General features: G+C 35.6%; 3 protein-coding genes and 1 non-coding gene across 4 annotated transcripts in view; 2 read left to right on the top strand and 2 right to left on the bottom strand.

The window, feature by feature from the left end:
* Nucleotides 1–8,969, top strand: part of CBG18580 — a gene marked incomplete at both ends in the record, with an annotated part of 29,466 nt that extends 20,497 nt beyond the window's left edge. Inside the window, 10 exons of the mRNA XM_045238470.1 lie at nucleotides 452–776; nucleotides 1,808–2,004; nucleotides 2,293–2,460; nucleotides 3,340–3,645; nucleotides 4,287–4,637; nucleotides 5,833–6,353; nucleotides 7,377–7,484; nucleotides 7,533–7,685; nucleotides 8,102–8,479; nucleotides 8,846–8,969. Of these exons, the coding sequence (XP_045096521.1) occupies nucleotides 452–776; nucleotides 1,808–2,004; nucleotides 2,293–2,460; nucleotides 3,340–3,645; nucleotides 4,287–4,637; nucleotides 5,833–6,353; nucleotides 7,377–7,484; nucleotides 7,533–7,685; nucleotides 8,102–8,479; nucleotides 8,846–8,969 (2,631 nt within the window). The remainder of the gene's footprint in view (nucleotides 1–451; nucleotides 777–1,807; nucleotides 2,005–2,292; nucleotides 2,461–3,339; nucleotides 3,646–4,286; nucleotides 4,638–5,832; nucleotides 6,354–7,376; nucleotides 7,485–7,532; nucleotides 7,686–8,101; nucleotides 8,480–8,845) is intronic.
* A 1,697-nt stretch (nucleotides 8,970–10,666) lies between these two features.
* CBG28333 lies at nucleotides 10,667–10,737 on the bottom strand. The gene has a single exon. It is a non-coding gene (tRNA).
* Nucleotides 10,738–18,055: 7,318 nt separating this feature from the next.
* CBG18582 lies at nucleotides 18,056–20,350 on the top strand (the record flags this gene model as incomplete). The annotated part of the gene is made up of 3 exons (XM_045238467.1): nucleotides 18,056–18,212; nucleotides 19,166–19,454; nucleotides 20,335–20,350. The coding sequence occupies 3 exons, from the start codon at nucleotides 18,056–18,058 to the stop codon at nucleotides 20,348–20,350; spliced, it is 462 nt and encodes a 153-aa protein (XP_045096522.1).
* Nucleotides 20,351–22,959: 2,609 nt separating this feature from the next.
* Nucleotides 22,960–24,594, bottom strand: CBG18583 (the record flags this gene model as incomplete). The annotated part of the gene is made up of 4 exons (XM_045238466.1): nucleotides 22,960–22,968; nucleotides 23,399–23,559; nucleotides 24,305–24,456; nucleotides 24,515–24,594. The coding sequence occupies 4 exons, from the start codon at nucleotides 24,592–24,594 to the stop codon at nucleotides 22,960–22,962; spliced, it is 402 nt and encodes a 133-aa protein (XP_045096523.1).
* Between the last annotated feature and the right edge of the window lie 831 nt (nucleotides 24,595–25,425).

Below are 25,425 nucleotides of genomic sequence, written 5' to 3'. Positions count from 1 at the left end.
TTTTGAATTTAAGAAAATTTTCGAAAAAAGCGAATTTTCCAAAAATGGGTCAAATTTAAAAAAATTTTCCAAAAATAAGTTAAACTCATACTCATTCAAACCGTTTTGTCTTGCTAATTCCAAAAATGTCATTTTTATCTCTCAGTCTCTGAAACTTACCCAGTTACAGTACTCTGAAGAAAGGGGCGCCGCGCGCTGTATAGCTTCTCTGCGCTCTCGCACTCATTCTTCGTTTTTGCCCATATCTCGGCGAATAGTGACTCAAATTAGATGAAAATTATATTTTCCGTTTCAAGAAACTGAGACGGTTTGAAAGAATATAAATAAGTTGTGTTTTGAAAATTTCAAAAATTCTGAAATTTCAAAAATAAGTCTAATTTTGACTAATTTTAACTGTCTCACATTGCTTAACCCAACTGTCTAACCTTGCAACAAATTTCACGAATTTCAGTTCTACTACAAATATGACTCCTATCCTGTGGATTGTGTGAAGATCTTCACCTCCCCGGGACGTCGTGTAGCCTTCCGAATCGTACAGTACCACCTCTACTCCTCACCAACAGATTTAGGCCGCTCGGATGCTCTGCGTCTCTATAGTTCTGACTCATTCTCTCCGTCTAGTCTTCTGGCTGACTTTAGAAGTGATTATCAGTCTGTGGATCCATCAGTTGCCGTGTCTTCTGAAGAAATCGCCGTTCATTTGAGAGCCACAGCTGCTGACGGCGTCTATGGATTCATTGCGGAGGTCTCGGCATTGCCAAGCAATTCTGAGCAACGTGAGTTATGAAATTTTAGATGAAGACGATCAGAATGAGTCCTAGTTCAAAGAATTTTCAAAATATTCTAAAAAAATCTGTTTTTTTTTCGAAAATTTCGAAAAAAATTGAAAAATCAAAATTTTCGAAATTTCGAAATTTTTCGAAAAATTTCAAAAAATCATAAAATTCTTCATTTCCACCGGTTTTCATTGATTATTAGCTCAAAAGATGTGAAAATTTCCCAATATTTTAACTGTATATTTTTCATAAAGATTGAGATTTCCCAACCCAAGTTATACCCCAAAACGTGTCAGACGAGAGCGCAGAGAAGCGAGACACACTGTGTCTCTAACCTCAAAACTCAAAGTGAGCGGAGCCTAGTCGTGTTTAGGCTCGTTTGAACTGGAAAAACAAGACGATTTCGAAAATTTAGTTTTCACCTAAATTGGATGAATATTTAAAAAGTTATGACAAATTTTCTGAAATTAAAAAAAATCTGAAAAATCAAATTTGCTGAAAATAGGTCATGTTTATACTCATTTTGATCGTCGTGAATTTTCAAATTCAAAAATACTTTTTTATCGTATTCGGGCTATCCGTATCTGAGATATACCCTGAAACGCAAAGCTATGGAGGCGAGAGCGCAGAGAAGCGAGACACAATGCGTCTCTAACCTCAAAACTCAAAGTGGGCGGAGCCTAGTCGTGTTTAGGCTCATTTGAACTGGAAAAACAAGACGATTTCGAAAATCTAGTTTTCACCTAAATTGGATGAACATTTAGAAAGTTATAGCTGATTTTCTGAAATTAAAAAAAATCTGAAAAATCAAATTTGCTGAAAATAGGTCATGTTTATACTCATTTTGATCGTCGTGAATTTTCAAATTCAAAAAAAAAAAGTTATGGCTGATTTTCTGAATATTTCCAAAGTTTCTGAAAAATCAAAGTAATTAAAAATAGGTCTATATGTTTATACTCATATCGATCGTCTTGACTTGCTGAATTCAAAAATGCAAGTTTCAACTTAATCTGAGCATATGCAAATTCCAGATACGGTTGGAGAAGTGGTCATTCGAGGGTCTCGAATGGATAACAACGATCGTGGCGCCATAGAATACTCGAATTTAGGAGAAATGAGCCCGAATCTGGTCATTGAGAGCTCCTCGTTCTCTTTTAATGGAATTCATTTATTCGGGAACGTTTCTACATCAAGCCAAGCTATTCAGCTCCATTTGCATAATACTGTGGTACGGTCAAATACCGTAAACCCTCTAATAGAAGGTCACTCAAACTTTGAGCCCATTTATCTCGGTTCGTATCGAAGATATCAAAAAGTGGTCAACTGACAAAATATTTCTGATATTATGATAAACGTTTTGTTAGTTGACCACTTTTTGATATCTTTCACACAAACCGAGATATATAGGCTCAAGTTTTTGATGGGTATCTATCAGAGTGTTTACGGAATGTTTTTTTTTATTTTTCAAAAAAACAAATTTTTTTTTTGAAATTTTTGCAAAATTACAATTTTGCAGTTCTTCCTATTCCGATCCAACTCTATTGCTCATAATCGTGGTGGACTATACATTTCCGCTACATCCAGTAGTCCGGTGGTCCGTTTGGGTGCTCTGGTGAAGAATTGCATGTTCGTGTATAACAGTAATTCGACTACGGTAGCGTTGAGCGGGAATAATTATCAATCGGTGAGTTAGACAGAGGCAGAGAAATCGGAAAATTGTATATTCAAAATGAACAAGTCAAGCCGGTTAAAATAGCCTAAACATGGTCATATTTGGGATTTGTTGAAAAATTTCAAAATTTCAAAAAAATCAACATTTTCAAAAAGTGGCCATTTTTATACTCATTCGAATCCTGCCAAATTGAAAAATATAATTTTCATAAAAATTGAACAATTTTGAGCCAAGTTACAGAGGAAAACGTGACGCGATAGTGAGAGAGCGCAGACACCGAGAGTGTCTCGCTTCTCTGCGTCTCTCTTCCCACATTTTGGCTCATAACTCATTTTCTATTCAATGTTTTTGAAAACAAAATTTTTTAAATCAGCACGGCGTTCCAGTCTAAATGAGCCTAAACATGACGATATTTGAAATGTTTTAAAAATTTCAAAATTTTTCAAAAATTCATAAAATTCTTCATTTTGACTAGTTTTCTATGATTTTTAGCTCAAAATGTGTGAAATTTCTCAAATTTTCTTACCGCGTTCTCAAAACCAGAATTGAGCTATCTCAAGCCAAGTTACACCTTAAAACGTGTCGGCGAGAGCGCANAGAAGCGAGACCCACTGCGTCTCTAGCCTCAATACTCAAAGTGGGCGGAGCTTAGTCGTGTTTAAGCTCATTTGAACCGTCACAGTATGACGATTTCAAAAATGTCAATTTCATAAAAATTGGATTGATATTTAAAAAAAATGATTTTCAAAATTTTCAAAGAAACGTTCCTTTTTCAAAATTTTTTTCCTGAAAATAATCGTAACTAGGTCATGTTTATACTCATTTTGACTGTCTTGACTTGCTAAATCCAAATACTTTAATTATCAATCTTAAAATCTTATCAATTTCCAGATATCCCTCCTGAACAACGTTATCAGTCATAACTACGCTCTCTATCATGATACGGTAGTTGCCCATGACGTTTCCATCAACATGACGAGGAATACATTGTACTCAAATACGGGTCTACACACTTTGGACATCCATGCAAACTCGAGAATCTCGGCTGACAAGAACCTATTCTTCTATAATCATTTTTATGACAATTTGGCACTGGGACACGGTCAACAGTACATTGAAAAGTATGGATATCAACCGTTGAGAGAGAATAACGAGTTTTTGAATCGACCCAGAAGAGATACGAGAGATAAAAGACAGGTGAGAGAAAACTTTGAAAAAAAAAATTGTTTTTTTGAATTTTCATTTATTTTGGCGCCATCCAAAAAACTTTCAAAAAACATTGGCACTGGAAGGAATCGAACTTTTGACCTCCCGCTCCATGTCTATTCATCTTAACCACTGCGCCACGCGGGCTGCGCGAGCCGGCGCCTTTGAGAGACGCAGAAAACACTCCGATGTCTGCGTCTCTCATTTTACATTTTCGCCCATAACTCTGCTCGAAATCAACCAAATTTTATGAAAACTAGTTTTTCACAATCAGCAAGTTTTGGGACATTTTTTGAGTATAAATAGTCATAGTTTTCTGAATTTTTCTAAAAAAACCAAAAATTTTAAAACTATGACACATCTATATTCATTTGAACCACCTAACGATTTCTAGTTGAATGGTGTAATTTTTGTTAAATTTGATCAACTTAGAGCAGAGTTATAGGCAGAAATGTGTGGCGAGAGAAGAGGCGCAGAGAAGCGAGGCACTCTCGTTGTCTGCGTCTCTCAGTGCGGCGCAGTGGGCAATAGAGGGGAACGAGCAGTAGGAGGGCTATAATTTCAATGAAGAATCTATTAAAAAATCCAAAGCAAGTTTTTGAAAATAAAATTTTCAACTTGATTTCTTGCAGGTCCTCACTCAACAAGGTGTTTCTTTCGACTGGTGGACGCATGTGGACAACGAAACGACTCGTTATCGATCGACGATTATCGCTGGAAGCTCTCAGGAGATTTTCAAGTATAACACATTCAATGATCCTTTAAATGACTACGAATTGACAACTGGGAGACAATCACAATATGAAATTGGGTCAATCGATGCGAGAGATAATTATTGGGGATATCCGGGAACGATTGGTGTGGCTGCTGGAAAGATTCGAGACGCAGAGGATTATCCGGAGCTGGTGAAAGTTCAATATTCACCTGTGATGGAGTCGAATACAAGTTTGGTGGAGGGAGATTGTCCGGCTGGATGGTTTCAGGTGAGTAGACCTTGATTTGCAGACTTTAAAATAGTTTATTCCAACTGAATCGGATGAAAACTGACCGAGTTATGACGTGTTAGAATAAAATAGCTGATTCTGTGCCCTGAAAAAAGCAAAACAGAGCTCAGCGAAAAAGCAAAAGAAATTTGGCCCAAAAAGAATCGAACCAACAACCCTCAGATCCAAACTCAAACCTCTTATCCACTACACCACAGGCGCCACCATGCGATGCGATGGAGCCGCGAGTCGGCGCCATCGCCTTATTCTTCAGTGGCGCGTGGCCGCCATTTCCTCTTTTTTCCTAGTGTGCGTGATGGCGTAGTGGATAAACCTTTTGTCTTTCGTCCAAGAGGTCACAGGTTCGAACCCAAGTGGTGCCAAACCTTTTTTTATTTTTTCGTGGAGCTGTTTAAAGCTAGTCTAAGTCTCTGCTAATAAATTTTAAACCTGTTTTCGCAAAATTTTAAGTCAAAAGGGCCGAAAATAGGGGGATAAATCTATTTGAAAAATATTGTGTCACATTTATACTTTTTCGAACCGTCAGGACTTTTCCAGCTTATTGGTTCAAATTTCATCGAATTTGATTCCTCTTGAGCAGAGTTACAGTTCTAAATGTTCTAAATGTGCAAGAGGAGAGACGCAGAGAAGCGAGACACTCTGCGCTCTCTCACTCTCGCTTTACATTTTGCCCTGAAACTCGGCTCAAAGTTGTCTAATTTTGATGAAAAATAGATTTTTGAAATCAGCAAGATAAGACGGTTCGAATTAGTATAAAGATGGCATACTTTGAAAACATTTTGAAATTTTCGAAAAAAAAATTTCAGAAAGTTCGTTTTTTGAAATTTTCATAACTTGCTTCTTTTTCTACCAAATTCAAAAATTTAAACAGCATCATAATTAGCAAGTTAAGAGCTTCGAAATGAGTATAAACATGACATATTTTTCGTAATTTTGATTTTTTCGATTTTTCAAAATGTAACAAGATTTTTGTTTTTCTACTGTAACTTGACTTAAAATTCTCCAATCTATGTGAAAGTTAGATTTTTAGAATCAGCAAGTTTTGGTGGTTTGAATAAGTAGAAACATGGCATAATTTGAAAACTTTTGAAATTTTCAAATACTTTGAAGCTTCCATTTTCTATGCTCAAAAAGCTCAATTTATAATTAATTCCCAATTAAAAAATTTTTGCAGGCTGGCCACGAAGAATTCAAGTCCTGCTTCCTCTTCGTTCCAGCTGCAGTGACCTACACAAAAGCTGTGGAGTACTGTAAAGAGCTAGGTGCATTTGTACCGTACCTGAGAATCGATGATGTGCTACAAACCGAGCTGGCGAAGAGGATAGAGAAATTTTCGATTGATTATATAACGGATCAAGAGAGATTAAAGGCTTATGGAGTGGAAGATGATATACATTTATGGATCTCTTCAGTTGGAATTCCAAATACCCAGTGTGGATGGTTAAGTGCGAGAAGTCGGAAAATTGGAAGTGTTAATTGTAATTTATTGCTTCCGTTTGTCTGTGAAAAGGGGACACATCCTTATTCGGAACCGATTCTCTGGAGACCTGGAATTATTATTCCTCTGGTCATTGCCTCGGTTATTTTGGCACTTTTACTGTTTTTGGTCGTTTGTTGGTGTGTGAAGTCGAGGGAACGAAGTGAGGAACTCAGTGAGAGAAAGAATATCGTTAGAGCGAGTTTCAAATTGCAAAAGTGAGTTTTTAGAAACTTGAAGAAGTTTGAAAAAAACCATACTTGCGACCGGGCCCTTGCCGGGCCTTCGCAGTTTCTGTCATAGTTTCTTTTAGAATCAAAATTTTGACATCAACTAAATCAGATATGATAGAACTCGACAAGTGCTACAAAATGATATAATTTAAATAATTATGTCTTGTACATGAACAAAGTTACAGGCAAAAAACTAAGACCCGACCCGGGCCGGGCCGACGCGGCAAGTTGACACTTCATGACCTGTAACTTTGTTCATAGACAAGATACAGTATTCCAAATAGTATCATTTTGTAGTACTTGTCGAGTTCTATCATATCCAATTTAGTTGGTCTGAAAATATTGTTTCTGAAAAAAACTATGGCAGGGCCCGCGAAGGGTCCGTCGAAGGCCCGGTCGCAAGTATGGAAAAAACATTTCAGAAAAATTCGAAAATTTCAAGAAATTTTGAAAATAAAAACTTTGGTAAATCAAAGATGTAGAAATTTCAGAATATTGAAATTACTAGTTTTTGGGAAAAAAATTCCAGAAAATTCTAATTTATCTGAAAAATCTCAGAATTTTTCTGAAATTCCGAAAATTCAAAAATTCAAAAATTCGAAAATTCAAAAATTCAAAAATTCAAAAATTCAAAAATTCAAAAATTCAAAAAAACAAAAATTCAAAAAAACAAAAATTCAAAAATTCAAAAATTCAAAAAATCAAAAATTCAAAAATTCAAAAATTCAAAAAAACAAAAATTCAAAAATTCAAAAATTCAGAAATTCAAAAATTCAAAAATTCAAAAATTCAGAAATTCAAAAATTCAAAAAATTCAAAAATTCAAAAATTCAAAAATTCAAAAATTCAAATATTCAAAAATTCAAAAAATCAAAAAATCAAAAATTCAAAAATTCAAAAATTCAAAAATTCAAAAATTCGAAAAATCAAAAATTCAAAAATTCAAAAATTCAAAAATTCAAAAATTCCAAAATTCAAAAATTCAAAAATTCAAAAATTCATTTCCAGGCGCGAGCAAGAATACCAAAAACGAAAAATGAAATCTGGCTCCGAACACACTCACACCTCAGCACATGCTAGTTTGGATGGCGGATCAACGATCAGTGCATATGATTGGTAATTTTTTCGAAAATTTCCAAAAAAGTCTAAAAATATATATTCCAGGCGCGCCGGTCGTCAACCGCCCCGCCAAGTGGCTCGTTCCCCAACTGACACTTTGAGCACCGCCACATCAGACCACACTTATTCATACGCCGCCTACACCCCACATGGTGGTCCAACAACAGGGACTACAGTATCTGGAACGTTCCAGTCGAGGTATTTTTGACTTTTTTCGACCCAAAACTTGCTTAAAAACGTTTAGGCAATCTTAAAATAGGTCCTCGAAAAAATAAAAAGAGTTTGGGCCCACCGGAGATCGAACCTGTGACCTCTTGGATGACGGGCAAAAGCGTTAGCTATTGCGCCAAGGCACACACTAAAGAGAAAAGGAGACAAGTCGTATAGGAAACGGCGGCCGCGCGGCACCTGAGAGGGAGGCGCGCGGCCGTCAATTCGGTGCGATGGCGGAGTGGTGTAATGGATAAAAGCTTCGAGTTTGGGTCTGAGGGTTGTTGGTTCGATTCTTTTTAGAGCAAAATCCTTTTTGCTTCTGTTTGTAGTATCATAAACATATTTTCAACTATCAAAAACTAGCTTTTTTCCAAATTCAAAACCAAAAAACCATTTTTCAGACGCCAAAACCGTCACGTCTCCACCAATCCAAATGGCTACTCGGAGATCACCAATCCAACCACAACTACCGTACCCTACAGTAGTTCTACAGTAACCGGGACTACTGTAAAAATGCGCGCACACCAGATGAGAAGCGATACGACGTCTGATGTGACGTCTTGTAGTACATGTCCATCGGATTCAGAACGAACATCAACTGCAACTGATATATCATCAAATTATACTTCTGAAGCCTCGGAAAGTACTATTCAAAGTACTGTAGTTAACCATAGAAGGTCTCCACGGCCTCCAAGAAGTCCGATTCCAGCCATAAGACGATCAAATCAGTTTTTGAACATGACCAATAACTTTCAACCATTGCCAACTGATCCGCCAAGGTAGAAAAATGTTTTTCAAAATTTCAAAATTCTCAAAAACTGGTCATGTTTATACTCATTCAAACCGTCTTGACTTGGTAATTTCAAAAATAACATTTTTATCATTCAGTCTCTACAACTGACCGAGTTACAGTACGCAGAAGAAAGCGCGCCGACAGCTAGCGTGTCTCGTTTCTCTGCGTCTTGCCTCACGTTTTGCTCTGTAACTTGGCTCAAAGTTGTTCAATTTCAATAAAAGTTATATTTTTGGAATCAACAAGTTTAGAGGGGTTCAAATGACTATAAACATGATATAATTTTGAAACTTTTGATGTTTTTATTTTTTCAAAATATTCAAAAAAAAACTTTTTAGTTTGCAAATTTCAGACCTCCACCACCACCGCTTCATCAATCTCAATCATCTTTAAATCACTTCGTTGAACTACACGCTCCGCCTCGAACAGGAGGATCTCTAAAATCCAAAAAACCAGTCATTGAAACTTCTATGTGATTAATTTTCCAATTTTTCTGGATTTTTCTTATTTATCCTTTTTTCCTGTTTCCCGCCAAAATCAAGATTCCATGATTTCCAAATCTTTCTAATTTTTTCCCCCACCGGTTTTTGTCTATTTGTCTCTTTCACACACCAATCTTCCTCTTCTGATGACGTGTAACATATTTTTTAACCTATTTTTTGTTTTTTTTTAAAATTTCCCGACATAATAAATCTTTTTCACATTGAAAGACTTGAAAAAACGATATTGAACCCCGGACCTCTCGCACGGCGGGCAAAAGCGTTAGCAACTTCACCACAGTCGACACACAGGGAGGCAGAGTGCGTATAGGAAGGTGGCGCCACCTTCAAGTGGCAGTGGGCGCCACCACCTATACGCTCTTTGCATCCATTTATGATGGGTGCGCCGTGGTGTAGTGGTTAGCAGTTTGCTCGTCGTTAAGAAGGTCATAGGTTCAATTCGTCTTGGTGTATTTTTCTTTTTAAATTTGTTTATGATTGTTTAAAAGCGTTCTAAGCCATTTTTGAGTCTTCCAAAGTCCCAAAAATAACGTTTTCAGCTCAAACTCCAAACTTTTCTCTCCAAAATTTTTTTCGAAATTTCCGAAAACTTTTTATTTTTATCTCCTAAAAATCCCGGGAATACCCATCAAAAACTCGAGAATCCATGACTACTAAAAGCTACTAGAGTCACTAGAGCTCGGCTGTCCGGCTCATAAAATTATTCAAAATTTCTTTCTTTTCTCGAAAAATCTCTTTTTTCTTGTTGTTTTCGTCTTTCTTCTTATCCTTCTATGTGTCTAGTCTAGAGTGGTCAGTTAGGAGGGTAAAAGAAACAAGGGGGACCCCATATTATGGGTGTCTTTCGCTTATGCATTTGTATGTGCCTTTTTCGTGGGTCCATGTATCCTATGCATTGGCCTCATTAGGGTTTTCACACAAATCGGGCAAAAAGAAAAAAAAATAGAAAGTGTTTTTGAGCCCAACATTTTCGAATTTTCATTTTAAATTAATTTTCATAGCTTTAATATATGTTTACCCTACTACAAAAATAACCAAAAAAATATTGGCCCCGAGAAGAATCGAACCAACAACCCTCAGATCCAAAGTCCTCACTCTTATCCACTACACCACAGGTGCATCATTGGTCGCGCCACCCTCATCGCCATGGCGGCTGCCGCCGTCTCTCAGGCGCGGTGGCCGGTGGTGTCTTGTACGCACTCCGCTCCTTATCCCTTCGTGGGCAGCGTAGCCTAGTGGCTTTGCTTTTGCACTTCATCCAGAAGGTCAGAGGTTCGATCCCTCTCTGCGGTTTTTTAGTTCTTTCTTTTTTCGCTTTTGTTTTTGTTAGTTTTTTGATACTCCCAACACATTTTTTGTCCACTTTACACAATTTAGATTTTTTTTACCCTCTCCTTCCCACAAATAATTCATCTTCCGTCCCTCCAACACCTCCCAATACCTAAGACAAATTGATGTTCCAAGCTATGTCCGTTACAACTACATTGAGAAAACTAAGTTTATTCGACAAAGAGCCGACTATGTGGACATGTGGCCGAGGTCCTATTCATTAGGAGTGTTTGGTGCTCAAAAAATCGAAGTTCAATAGATTCTTCAATGAGCTGATGGATTTCGAGCTTGTATCTGGAACTAGAGTGAGTTTAAGCTAACAATTAAGAAAATCAAAAAAGAATTGCATCGACCGGGAATCGAACCCGGGCCGCCCGCGTGGCAGGCGAGCATTCTACCACTGAACCACCGATGCCACGAGAGAAGAGGGGCGACGACTCGTATAACAGTGGGGGAGGTGTTAGGAGCGGAGAGAGGGAGCGAGAGAAAGAGAGGGAAAAGGGGAGTGTGTGTAATAGAAGGGGAAGTCTTCCCCGGGAAGATTATAGGAAATATTTCGAAAATCCGTAGGAAATCTAGGAATAGCTGGAAATAGGTGAAAATTGAAGAAGTTATTTTAAAAATTAGGCAAACTCAGAAGACGAAATTTCAGATGAAAATCTAGAAAATCTAGTTTTTGAAACTAAAAAAGTTTATGTACCATAACTTTCTAGATTTCATTTCAAATTATAAGTTATCATTATATTTTAAAAAGGCTATTAATTTTTTTTCCACTTTACACAATTTAGATTTTTTTGCCCTCTCCTTCCCACAAATAATTCATCTTCCGTCCCTCCACCTTCGACTCTCCTCATATGACGTGGAATTTTTCCACCCCAAAAATTCCTGACATTCGTTATAGATCCCTGGAGACCAATGTGGCCCTCATAAACCTTCCTCTTGTGCTTCTCTATCTCTGTATTTTTTATATATTTTTTGCATCTTTTAAAAGGAAGAAAAAGAAAAAGTTTTCGTTCTTATTCTTTTTTTCCTTTGGTTTTACGATGGCACTGAGATTTTTTAAGAGAAAAAATTGTTTTAGTAGTTTTTGTAGAATCGCAAAATGCAAAATCAGAAGATCAGAAATTAGAAATGGGCATAATCGTTGATTTCGTGCATGAAAAACAACAAATCTTTGCTCAGCACAAAAAGCAAAAGAGTTTTCACCCAAAAAAAATCGAACCAACAACCCTCAGATTCAAACTCAAACCTCTAATCCATTACACCACAGGTGTCTTGGCTCACCATCGCGCCTGTCGCGCCTCTCTCAGGTGGCGTGCGGCCGCCACTTCTTATACACCTTGTTGCCCTCTTTTCCTTGTGTGCGTTGGCGCATTGGTTAACGCTTTTGGCCATCGTCCACAAGGTCCGGGTTTCGACCCCCGGGGGCTCCAATCTCGTTATTTTTTTCCGTGAAGCTGTTTCAAGCTATTTAAAGGGGTTCTAAGCATATATTAACAACTTTAACACTATTTTACCAAGTTTTTCCCAACTCCTCGGGTCAAAAATAGGTCAAAACCAAGGCTTGAAAAAGTGTCGACAAAGTTGGGGCTCTTCTGGGATATGTGATCTCTTCTTCGCGCGGTTCGACACTCTTCCATCATCTGCCAACATCTTCCTTCTTCTTCTTCCGACGTGTCTTTTTCTTCCCCTTGGTAGAAGAGTCTTCTTGTTCTTGTTCTTGTTCCTTCCCAAAGGAATTTGGGTCCTCTTGTTTCTTCTTCTTCTTCTTCTTTTAAAAAGAAAGGGTCAGTGTCTTCGACTCTGAATTCTCTGGGATATGTGGTTTTAGAGAGAGCGAAGGATTTAGGCCACGCCCACTAAATTTCCCAAAACCCGTTTCCCTCCTCCCTATGCGTTTTGAGTATATATGTATGTTATATGTTTGTTTTTGGGACTTTTGTGACTTTTTATATTTATGCTTCTTGGTTTTGCAAGACTTTGGAATCTATTTAGCTGTTAAAAGTGCCCTAAAAGCCAGCCAACATTATCGAAAATGGGAAAAATACTACTCTAGAAATATTTTAAACACTGTTCACTTGCTTTGTAAAAAAGAAAAAAGATGTTTGGTCTCTGGTGGGATCGAACCCCTGACCTTTTGGACCTTAAGCAAAAGCGCAAGCGTTGCGCCACGGACGCCACACTCATCAAAGCGCCAATTTCCATATACAATATGGCGGCCGCCGCGTTTTGAGAGGTGGTCGCCATGACTCCCTATGTGGCGCCTCTCCACCTGCGCCACCATAGCCTAGTGGCTAGTAACACCGACTAACAATCTCAGCACCATGGTTCGACTCCTCGCCCCCTAAATCTTTTTTTGCTTTTTTTTCTAACGTACCCAGTGCCCTTATTTTCGCCGCCTGACCTATCTAAAGGGTCCAATCTTCGAAACGTCACTCCAATCTGATCGAAAACCCTGCCCTACTTGAAAAAGAGGTCTCATAAATCGTCTTGAAAAAGTTTTCAATGACCTGCCCTTCTTCCTCTCTCAAGAGTCAAAAGAGTGGAATAGAATTGAATTGACAATATAGGAAAGAGGGGATGGGTCAGAATATTATATAGGGGGAGCTTCATAGAGGTGGAAAAAATATTTTTCTGCGAAAATGTCATTTTTTATGTAGAAAAAGGTTAAAAGTTGAAAAAATTTGGAAAGTTAAAAAAAATTCTGAAAATTTTTTTTTTTTAATTTTGTTCTTTTTCTGGTCATAACTTTTTCGTTGAAGTCCATATTTTTGGTTTTTTTACATTTTCGACATCATCTCGTTCAGACGATCAAAATGAGTATAAACAAGCTATAGTTCTGGAAATTTCGATTTATGGAGTTCTTCTTCTTCTCCAGATTTTATAGAAAACTAGGCATAACTTTGGAGGTTTTGGTCGAAAATTTATTATTTTTACTGGACCAGACTGCCCATAAAATGTGGGTCAAAATGAATATAAATTTAGCCATGTTTGAAAAATGTTAAATTTTGAGTTCTTCTCCTTCTCCAGTTTTCACAGAAAATTAGGCGTAACTTTGTTAGTTTTTGTTCAAAACTAATGAAATGTTTTGGTATAGACAGTCCATTATATTTGAATTAGAATAAGTTCAAATTTAGTCATGTTTGAAAAACTTGAGAAATTCGATATCTTCTTCTTCTCCAGATTTTACAAAAAAGTGATCATAACTCTGGTGGTTTTTGTTCAAACTTGAAAATTCTTTTGAAATGAATATAAAAAATTGAAATGAATATAAAATTAACCATCTTTTAAAAATATTAAATTTTGGGTTCTTCTCCTTCTCCCGATTTTGCAGCAAATTGAGCATAACTTTTGTGGATTTGTCCAAACTTCGAAAATTCTTTTTGGATCATTATCTCCATTAAATTTGGGTCAGAATGAATACAACATTTCCCATCTTTGAAAATTTTTCAATTTTGAGTTCTTCTTCTTCCCAAGATTTTGCAGAAAATTGATCATAACTTTGTTCGTTTGTGCTCAAAATTAATTATCTTTTTTTGGATTAGAATGCCCATAAAATTTTGGTTAAAACAAATATAAACTTGACTATCTTTGAAAGATTTTGAATTTTTGGTAATTTTGATTTTTTAGAACCTTCTTCTTCTTCTTCTTCTCCTATGTTCCAAAGTCGTTTCCATTCATCATCGATATTTTTTCAAAACTACAAAAAACACTGTCTGCGTCTCTCTACCTCTTTTCATTTTACTGAGTGACTCAAAAGTAATCACAGCTTCTTCTTCTTTTTCAACATCTTCTACTTTTTGAAAAAGAAGAAGAAGAAGGAACACACAAACTTCTCCAAACACAAACAATGAGATGATGAGGAGAAAGAAGAAGAAGAAGAAGAACTAGTAAAATGGAATACGGAGAAGAAGAAGGCAACTCCAATTTCCGGATTTTTTTGTATTCTATTAGTGGAGTCAGATGAAAAACTTCTGATTGTCTCATTTTCTGGAATCGTTCAAGACTTCTTCTTCTTCTTCTTCTTCTTCTTCTTCTTCTCCTTATTTTTACGATTTTTCTGATTTTCTTCTTCTTCTCCAGATTCCATTTTTCAAAGATTCATAACTTGGCTTGTTTTTAAGCTAGAAACTTGGTTTATAGACCAAAATGACCCAAATTCAAAATTCTTCTTTTTTTAAAATTTTCCTTTTTTTTTCTTCTCCAGATTCAAATTTCAACTTTTCATAACTTGGCTTGTTTTAACGCTAGAAACTTGGTTTATAGACCAAAATCACCCAAACTCGGTATTCTTCTTTTTTTTAAAATTAAGTATTTTTCCTCTTTAAATCCTGATTTCAAAGTTCCATAACTTGGCCAGTTTTAAATCTAGAGATTTGGGTATTGGACCAAAATGACCCAAATTGAAAGTTCTTCTTTTTCTTCTTTTCCCTCAGATTCTGGCCAAAAGCCTTCCTAGGTTTCATATCTTCTTCCCTTGACCTCATTTCACCCTTTTCCATACAAGCTCCGCCCCCTTTTCCCCTTCTAATCCTTGTTTCCTATTCAGTACATGGGACCCCCTTCTTCTTCTTCCTCCCCTTGTTTCCCTCTAAAAATCCTTAGCGATTGCTATGCAAATTGCGCCAATTGCCACCGAGATGCCCCGTTTTACCCTTCTTCTTCTTCTTCTTTTTTTTCTCCTAAATTCTGGGACATGGAAATCCAGAAGACCCTCTCTTCTTCTTCTTCTTTTTCTTCTCTAGAAGACGCTCCAAAAACTTTTTTTCCCGCCTTTTTTGATTGATTGTCTCTCCCGGGGTGTCAAAAAGTGTATTTTCCAGAAAATTCAAAAAAAAAAAAACTTTTCTTCTTTTTCTTCCAAAAAGACGGGTTTTGAACGGGCGGTCCGGGGGATTTAGGAATGTCTTATATATGGGTCCTGTTATGTTCTTTTTTAAAACACCAAAAAAAAGACATAAGAAGGAAAGAAAAAGGGGAATTTGGATGTGTACACACTTTTTTTTGTTTTTTGGAATTTTTCCTTGTGTCCCAAACAACAAAAATTTATAAAAAGTGGTGGCCTAAAAAAATGGGGTTTTAGGCCACATTTTTCAGTTTTCAAAATTCGAAAATGTCAATTTTCAGCCGAGTTATAGCAATTTTAAGATTGTGGCCTGGAAAACCAAAACTAGGCCATATATGTTCCAAAAACTTCAAACAAGATGTGTGAAATTAAATTTCCAGTTCAACCATGTTTTTAAAACTCGAAAGTGTCTATTCTGAGCCGAGTTACAGCCATGTGAATCTGGTGGCCTAGAAATCCAACGTTTTGGATTTCTAGGCCACAAACTTCATGTAGTATTTGTTTTGATGTCAGCTACCCATTGCATTTTTCAGAACTCAAAGATATCAATTTTCAGCCGAGTTACAGCAATTTTAAGATTGTGGCCTGGAAAACCAAAACTAGGCCAGTATGTTCCAAAAACTTCAAACTGCCGTAACTTGGTCCCAAATTGGCATTTTTTGGTTTTGAAAAAACTATTATATAGTACTAAACAAGCCACATATTTTCTATACACGCATGGCTAGTATGCGTAACCTAGAAATTTCAAAATTTGGGTTTCTAGGCCACCGGTTTCAAATAGCTATAACTTGGCTCAAACCCGATATTTTTGAGACCTGAAAAGTGCATTTTGTTTTAAAATGTTCATAATTTTTTAAATTTAAAAAATCACAAATTATCATACATAGATAGCCTAGAAAAACTAGATTTCTAGGCCAGGAATTTGGATTTCTAGGCTACCACCTTCAAATCGCCGTAACTTGGCTCAAAATTGAGACATTTAGGTTCAGAAAATTGCATTTCATTTTACAAACTTTATAATTTTTATAATATAACAATTCACAATATTTCCAAATATGGGTAGACTTGTGTGTAGAATACTCCACATTTTGAAATATAACTTGGCTTAGAATCCTTAGCCTAGAATTCCAAAAATTGGATTTCTAGGCCACCAAAGTTGAAATTGCTGTAACTAGGTTTAAAATTTCAATTTTCAATTTTTTTAAAGGGCATTAAACTTGAAATTTCAAACAAAATTTATTTTTGAAAATTTGCTAGGATATATGCTGACCTAGAAATCCAAAAATTGGATTTTCTAGGCCACCTTTCTATCATTAATGCATAACGTGCTTGTTTTTGAGCTGCGTGGCCTCGAAATCCAAAATTTTTTGGATTTTTTCTAGGCCGAGTGAACAAATAGGTAGATGATGACTTCAACCTGATCCCTTATTCCCCAAGCCCCCTTTGTTGTACATTTCCGAATCTCCTCTATTTCTAAAATCCCGTCCTCTCCTTCTTTTTCTTTATTTTTTGGCGGTGGTGACTTCTTCAAAATGTCTTCCGAAGTCATCTAGTATTCGATGTGTACATAATACGTACCACCGGAACATCCGGAATACCTACTGAAGAAGGCCCCCACCAACGTCTTCCTATTTCTTCTTCTTATTTTACTGGGATTTTGGAATTTTTGGAGAACGTCTTCTAGAATTTCGAAATACCGCTTTTGAAAATAAAATCGATCTTTTTCTGATTGATTCAAAACCTGAAATCAACTTTTCCAAAAAAAAAATTTTCAGACAAAAAAATTATTGACGTCTTCTGAAATCTGAAAATTTTCAAAGATTTCCAAATTTATACTCATTTTGACGGTCATAAAATGGAGATTTCGATGCAAAAAGTTTTATCCATTTTCAACCAAAAATGGCCAAGTTATGCCCAATTTTCTCTAAAATCTGGAGAAGGAGAAGAACTAAAATTAAAAATTTTCAAACATGGACAAATTTATATTTATTTTGTCCCTCATAAAATGGATATTTCGACCCAAAAAGTTTTATCAATTTTAAACAAAAACTAACCAAGTTATGCCCAATTTTCTCTAAAATCTGGAAAAGAAGAAGAACTCAAATTTTCAAATTTTTAAACATGGGCAAATTTATATTCATTTTGACCCTCTTAAAATGGAGATTCCGACCCAAAAAGTTTTATCAATTTTAAACGAAAACTGACCAAGTTATGCCCAATTTTCTCTAAAATCTGGAGAAGACGATGAACTTAAATTTTCAAATTTTTAAACATGGACAAATTTATATTCATTTTGACCCTCTTAAAATGAAAATTCCGATCCAAGAAAATTTATCAAGTTTGAATCAAAACGGCCCAAGTTATGACGTATTCTGTCCAAAATTTGGAAAAGAAGAAGGAATCGAAATTTTCGAATTTCTCAAACATGACCAAATTTATACTCATTTTGACCCAAATTTTATGGGCATTCAGATCCAGCAAAAATATCAATTTCGAACAAAAACTAGCCAGGTTATGCCTAGTTTTTTCTAAAATCTGGAAAAGAAGAAGAACTCAAATTTTCAAATTTTTCGAACATGAACAAATTTATACTCATTTTAACTCTCTTAAAATGAAAATTCTGATCCAAAACATTTTATCAATTGTGAACCAAAACTGACCAAGTTATGTCTAATTTTCTGCAAAATCTGGAGAAGGAGAAGAACTCCAAAAATCGAAAATTCTCAAAGTATGGCTTGTTTATACTCATTTTATTGCGTTTTTCATGCTGATTCTGAATCTTTGAACCATTTTCTTTGCTTAAATATTTCTCGAGTTATCCCCCTTTAAATATTCAAAAAATATAAAATTTCCAGAACCTTCCACAAATTGCTCCAACTATGTGGAGATGAAGAAACGGCGATATTCGTGTGTCCGACTGAATCCACACTCATCCCTCTTCCTATTCCTTCGATTATCGATTTTTATCTTTTTGACGAGTTCGACGTCTTCAACAACACTTCAGAATGAGCTTAGACGACGACAGAGTCATCAGGTGGAAGAAGGTTTGTGTGGTGGATTGGAAAACCAAGAATTTCTAGGCCATGGTGCTTTTTTCCAAATCTCGAAAAAAATTTCATTTTCAGCCAAGTTATGAGCAATTGAAAGTGGTGGCCTAGAAAACCAAAAATTGGATTTTTAGGCCAGAAACTTCAAATAGTACTCATTTTGATGTTAGCAACCGATTGCACTTTTCAGAACTCAAAAATGTCAATTTTTAACCAAGTCACAGCAATTTTAAGTTGGTGGCCTAGAAAACCAAATTTTGAAAAGTTAGGCCATCTAGTTGAATATTATGTCAAAATGTGTAAAATTGAATTTGCAGTCGACTCATCTTTTTAAAATTTAAAAAACTCAGTTCCCCGCCGAGTTACAGTCATTGAAGTTGGTGGCCTAGAAAGCCAATTTTTGGATTTCTATGCCATTAATAAATGAAACAGGTGTGGCTTGTTTTACAAAGTTTATTACACTTTTCAAAACTCAAAAATGTCAATTTTAAGTCAAGTTACAGCAATTTTAAGTTGGTGGCCTAGAAACCCAAAACTCGGCCAGCAAGATCCAAAAACTTCAAATAGTCCTAACTTGGTTCCAAATTGACATTTTTTAGTTTTGATAAAAGTATTTTATACTATTCAACAAGGCACACATTTTCAATATACACATGACCAGTATGTGTGGCCTAGAAATATTGAAATTTGGGTTTCTAGGCCACGCGCTCCAAAACGCTGTAACTGGCTTCAAAATGGATGTATTTAAGTTTAGAAAAATGCATCGGAATTCTGATAAAATACTACACTTTTCGAAGTATAGCTTGGCCTAGAATCTGTAAACTAGAATTCCAAAAATTGGATTTCTAGGCCATCAAAGTTGAAATTGCTATAATTACGTTCAAAATTGGGGTTTTTAAAAATTTTTAATTGAATTAAACTTCAATTTCTAAGTCAAACTTTATTTCCAGATGACTTGTCCCCTTATCACCACCAATCCACACCTTCACAAAACCACCGTACTCCGTATCCAGAACAACCAGAAGATCCTATTGTCCCAACGTCTTCTAGAGGACCCAAGCCTTCAGAGTCCGTCAAAATCGAAGAAGAGAAAACCGAAGAAGAACTTCTTCCGATGGAGCGGCTCAAAAGAGCATTCGGACGGAACGATTATTTGTTACCCGAAAATTTCAAGACGCTCCGGCGAGCGGATATTCCTGTCACCTATCGATTACATGACGATTTGTTGAGATATTATAGGTTGGTTTTGTGCTAGTAGTTTTAAAACGTAGGAAAAGGCATGGGAAACGTTTTCCATTTCGAATTTTTTAAAAATATTGATTTTGAGCCAAGTTACGGCGATTTGAAGGTGGTGGCCTAGAAATCCAAATTCCTGGCCTAGAAATCTAGTTTTTCTAGGCTATCTGTGTATGATAATTTGTGATTTTTTAAATTTAAAAAAAATGAACATTTTAAAACAAAATGCACTTTTCAGGTCTCAAAAATATCGGGTTTGAGCCAAGTTATAGCTATTAGAAACCGGTGGCCTAGAAACCCAAATTTCGAATTTTCTAGGCCATGTGTATTTTTCAATTTTTGTAGCAAATTTGTATTTTGTATCATAGTACCCAATGCATTTTTCAAAACTAAAAAATCTCGATTTTGAACGAAGTTATGGCCATTTGGATCATGGTGGCCTAGTTTTGGTTTTCTAGGCCACCAACGTAAAACGTCTGTAACTTGACTCAGCATCGACATTTTTGAGATCAGAAAATTGTAATAGACTGTGGACAACAAGCCACACATGTTCAATTTTTTTTGGCCTAGAAAATCAACATTTGGGTTTCTAGGCCGCCATAATTCAAATGACTGTAACTCGGCGCTAAATTGACATTTTTGAATTTCAAAAACATGATTCAACTGCAAATTTAATTTAAGACATTTTGATGATAATATCAACCCGATGGCCTAGAAATCCAACATTGTGGATTTTCGAGGCCACCCATTTATGACATCATTCTTGACCCGCTTTTTGTCTCAAATTGACCAAAAAAAAAGGAGAAAAATTTGAATTCAAAAAACAATAGAAAAAAGAAGACGTCATTTTTTCTGAACCCCTCCCAAGGGACCGGATTTCCAGGTCAGCCAAAGACTGACACATTTTTTTCGCTGATGTTTTTCTTTTATGAAACTTTTCTTTTCTCTTTGAGATGTCTGCGTCTCTCACTCTCTCGTTTTCCAAAGAAAAGAGGAAAAAGTTACATAAGGGACTCTTGTAAAATAAATGAGGCAATTATGCAATCAGCTGGACAAAAGAGAAGAAAACTGCAAAAGAAAAGAGTGGCCTAGAAAACCAAATTTTTGGAAATCTAGGCCATCATTTAATTGAAAATTTGTAGCTTAACATTTAAAGTACAATGCATTTTTCAGATCTCAAAAATACTGATTTCTAGCCAAGTTACGGTCATTTGAAGGGTGGTGGCCTAGAAATCCAAATTTCGAATATTTTAGGCCGCGCGTATCTGTCACATTTTTAGTTTTTGTAAAATTTGTGACTAGTTGAGTAGTATAGAATTTTTTTTTTTCAAAAATGAAAAATGTCAATTTTGAACCAAGTTACGGCAGTTTGAAGTTTTTGGAACATACTGGCCTTGTTTTGGGTTTCTAGGCCACCAACTTAAAATTGCTGTAACTTGGCTCAAAATTGATATTTTTGAGTTCTGAAAATTGTAAAAAACTGAAAACAACAAGTCACACATGTTCCATATAATTTTGGCCTAGAAATCCAAAATTTGAGTTTCTAGGCCACCAGATTCAAATGAGTGTAACTCGGCGCTTACTCAGTTTTTTTTAATTTTACAAATACGTTTTGGTTGCAAGTTTAATTTCACATTTTTGGGAAAAAAATTATCTCAAAAGTATTGATTTTAAGCCGAGTTATAATCATTTTGAGTTGATGGTCTAGAAACCCAAAATTTGAATTTTCTAGACCACGTGCATTTTTCGAAATTGGCTAAAATCTGTGGCTTGTTAAGTAGTTCTTAATACTTTTTTCAAAATTGAAAAATGTCAATTTTGAACAAAGTTATGACCTATTGAAGTTTTTGGAACATACTGGCCTAGTTTTGGGTTTCTAGGCCACCAACTTAAAACTGCTGTAACTTGACTCAAAATTGACATTTTTGAGTTCTGAAAAGTGTATTGAACTTCAATGAACAAACTACACATGTTCCATATAATTTTGGCCTAGAAATCCGAAATTTGAGTTTCTAGGCCACCAGATTCAAGTGAGTGTAACTCGGCTCAAAATTGAGATTTTCGAATTTGGAAAACACCATTTCAATTTTATTCAATTTCAAATTCAAATTTACACATTTCACTAAAAACGCAGCCTAGTAATCCAAATTTTGATTTTCTAGGCCATGGGTTAAAGTTCACAGAATTCGGTTTTCTAGGCCACATTAGATTCGATTCCGAATAAAAAAAGTGGTCTCTCTTTCCCGTTAAAATTAGATTACTTCCAAAGTTCTTCTTTTTCTTCCTTCTCTTTTCGGTTCGCTTTTAGGTTGCCGAAAATTGAATCGGTTCCGGTTTTCTGAACTTTGTATGTAGGGTTCCTTTAATGGAAAAGGATCAGTCAGGGGGAACAATTACAGTAATCCGGTTAAATCATTTTTGTAAGATGAAGTGACGCCAAAAATATTTTTTAACGGTGAAAAAGGGGTTCTGAGACAAGTTACGGTCATTTGAATTTGGTGGCCTAGAAAACCAAATTTTGAAAAGTTAGGCCATCTGTCTGAATTTAATTTCAAAATGTGTAAAATTTAATTTGCAGTCGACTCGTCTTTTTAAAAGTTGAAAATCTCTATTTCCCGCCGAGTTACAGTCATTCGAAGCTGGTGGCCTAGAAAGCCAATTTTTGGATTTCTAGGCCAAAATTATATGGAACATGAGTAGTTTGTTCATTGAAGTTCAATACACTTTTCAGAACTCAAAAATGTCAATTTTGAGCCAAGTTACAGCAGTTTTAAGTTGGTGGCCTAGAAACCCAAAACTAGGCCATTAAGGTCATAAAACTTCAAAAGGTCATAACTTTGTTCAAAATTGACATTTTTCAGTTTTGAAAAAATCATTGTGTACCACTCAACAAGGTTAACATATTCCATATACGCAAGGCCAGCATGCGTGGCCTAGAAAATCCGATATTTGAATTTCTAGGCCACCGATTTCAAATGATCATAACTTGACTGTAAATTGGAACTTTGGAGCTCTGAAAAGTACATTTCATTTCTCAAACGTCATAGTTTTTATAATCAACGAATTACAATACTTTTGAGATGCGCATGACCTAGAAAACTGGATTTTTAGGCCAGCAGTTTGGAATTCTAGGCCATCAACTTCAAATAACTTGGCTTAGAGTCAAGATTTTTGGAATTTGAAAGCTGCATTTCGTTCTTCATTTTCCCAAATTTTACGTTTTTCTAAAATATACACTATTTTCAATCTTCAAATGTCTTTAAATTTCCAGAAAAGGCACCCGACCAGTCACACATCCGAAAAAAGTCATATCAGTCTCCATGAGTGTATTTTTGTATCAAATTGTGAAATTGGTAAGTGTATTCGAAAAATTTATTGTAGAAACAAAGTTCGAAAAAATTAATAAATCAATGAGAAACCCGTTTTCAGGACGCCGTCAAGAACACCATCAGTCTCTCCGGCAGTTTTGAGTTGGTCAGTTTTTTTTGGAATTTTTGGAATTTTTCCCTTAAAGTGACTTTTTTTTCTTCTCAATTGGTGTCGGGATTAGGTCGGTCATGTAGTTGAACACTTTTTTGTATCTGCAAAAATATCAAAAATAGAAAAAAAAATTGAAAATTTTTTTTAAAAATTTTTTTCAAAAATTCAAAAAATCATAACTCCCTCCGTTATCACCCAAATTCAAAAATTCTTACAGTTCTGAAATTAACTAAATGAGAGCTTCAAAATGAATATAAACAAGACATTATTTGTGTGTTTCGAAATTTTTCGAAAAAAAAAAGTCCCAAAATTTCAAACAATCATAACTCGCTTCACTTTTTACCAAACTCAAAAATTCAAAACGATTTGAAATTGGGAAGTCAAGAGCTTCAAAATGAGTATAAACATGACGTATTTTCAAAAAATTACCTTTTCAACCACTTGCTCGTCACACCCCTCGAATCTACAGTAACCACTCGTTCTTCGAGTGAATTTGGATTTATCAAATTGAACATTCTCTTAGCTTTCACAATTTCCGTTCGAAACACTCCTGGCATCGCTTTCTTGTATTTGGTCTCCAAACGAATTTGTGTACCACGTACAGTACCTTCCTCGATGAGCATGAGGCCTAGAATAAGAAAAAAAGACTGCAAAAGGAAAATAAAATAAATTGGACCCCATAGGAATCGAACTTTCGGCCTTTCTCCTCAAAACCAGTTCTCTTACCCACTGTGCCACGCGCGCGCTATGAGCTACAGCGACGCCCAGAGGGCGCCTAAGCGCGCGTGGCGCAGGTGGTAAGAGAACTGGTTTTGAGGAGAAAGGTTGAAAGTTCGATCCCTATGGGGTCCAAATTTTTTTCCAAGATTTTCAAGACGGAAAAGAAATTTTTTTTTTTGAAATTTTTGAAAAAATCGAAAAAAAAAACTTTCTGAATTTTTTTTTTGAAAATTTCAAAAAATTTTCCCCAAAAGTCAATTTTTCCAATGCTAAAGATATTGCAAAAAAAGTTTAGTCATCAAAAGAATCGAACTCTTGCCCCTTTTCCTCCATATACAACTCTCTTACCCCCTGCGCCACCCCGCGCTTAGGCGTCTTGTGGGCGTCGCGGTAGCTCGAAGCGCGGGTGATGCAGTGGGTAAGAGAGGTGGGTTGGGAGAAAGAGGTCAAAATGTTCGATTCCTATGAGGTTCCAAATTTTTTGCAAGTTTTTCAATGCAAAAAAAAAAGAAATTTTGGGGGGAAATCCAAAAATCCAATATATTTGGGAAAAATTCCAAAAATACAAATTTTGGAACTTTTTTTGAAAAAGTAGTTTTTCAACGATTTTATCATTTTTTTAAGTATTTTTCTCAAAAAACACACTTTCTCACCTGTATTAGTTACAAGCTCAATTGACACCAAATCATCCCCAGTATCTGGCTTGTTCAATTCCACAAATCCCGTATCCTCATGGAATGGTTTCGAGGTCAAGAACCCAAATTCCACGTGCACATCTGTGCCGTCCAGCGATTCGGCGCGAATTCTGAAAATTTGAAAGTTTTGAAAAAAAAAAATTTTTCAAAAAATAACTTTTAACTCACGAAATATTAACTGGTGGTCTATCAAAAGCGGGAACCTCTGAAATTTGAACATCCAGAATTTCCTTATAAGGGCCAGACATTGGTTCGGGGAATCTGAAAAAAAAAACGAAGGGGCCGTGGCCGAACTTTTAGGGTGGCCTAGAAATCCAAACCTGTATGGAGCGCTGGTTTTTGACTCCCATCGGCCTACGAACCATTCGATGTTGTCGAGAATTGGTGGAAGAGCCAGGGCGAGTTCTGGAATACCTTGGTATTTTGACCATAACTTGGTTCATTTTCATTCGATTTTTGAAATTTTTTGTTTTTCAGAATGTGCAAGTTATGTTCAACGAAATGATTATAAACATGACCAAACTAAGGAGAACAATGTTCTTCAAAATTTGGAAATTGTTTTTTTTTTCAAAAATTTGGAATATTTTTGTATTTCGACCATAACTTGGTTCAATTTCATCCGATTTTTGAAATTTTTTGTTATCCAGAATATGCTCATATTGTGTGTCAAAATCAATGTAAAACTGGCCAAACTTGAAATTTCGAAAATTTTTAATTTTTCCAAAAAATTTTTTTTCGAAATTCTGGAATATTTTGGTATTTTAACCATAACTTGGCTCTTTTTCATCGGATTTTCGAAATTTTTTGTTTTTCAGAATTAGCAAGTTTTTTTTTTACAAAGTGTGTTTGAAACTTACCAAATTTCAAATTCTGAAGTTTTCGAATTTTTCAAAAAAAAATTTTTTTTGTAAAACTTGGTTCATTTTCATATGATTTTTAAAATTTTTGGATTTTTAGAATCAGCAAAATTTTATCGTCAAAATGAATGTAAAACTTATCGATTTTATAATTTTTGAATTCTTGAAAAATTCCAAATAATACTTTTTTTTGGAATTTTCGGAATATTTTGCTATTTCGGC

This window comes from Caenorhabditis briggsae (assembly GCF_000004555.2).
Source record: "Caenorhabditis briggsae complete genome, chrV, whole genome shotgun sequence".
NCBI lineage: Eukaryota > Metazoa > Nematoda > Chromadorea > Rhabditida > Rhabditidae > Caenorhabditis > Caenorhabditis briggsae.
This window is presented reverse-complemented; position numbering and strand designations above follow the sequence as displayed.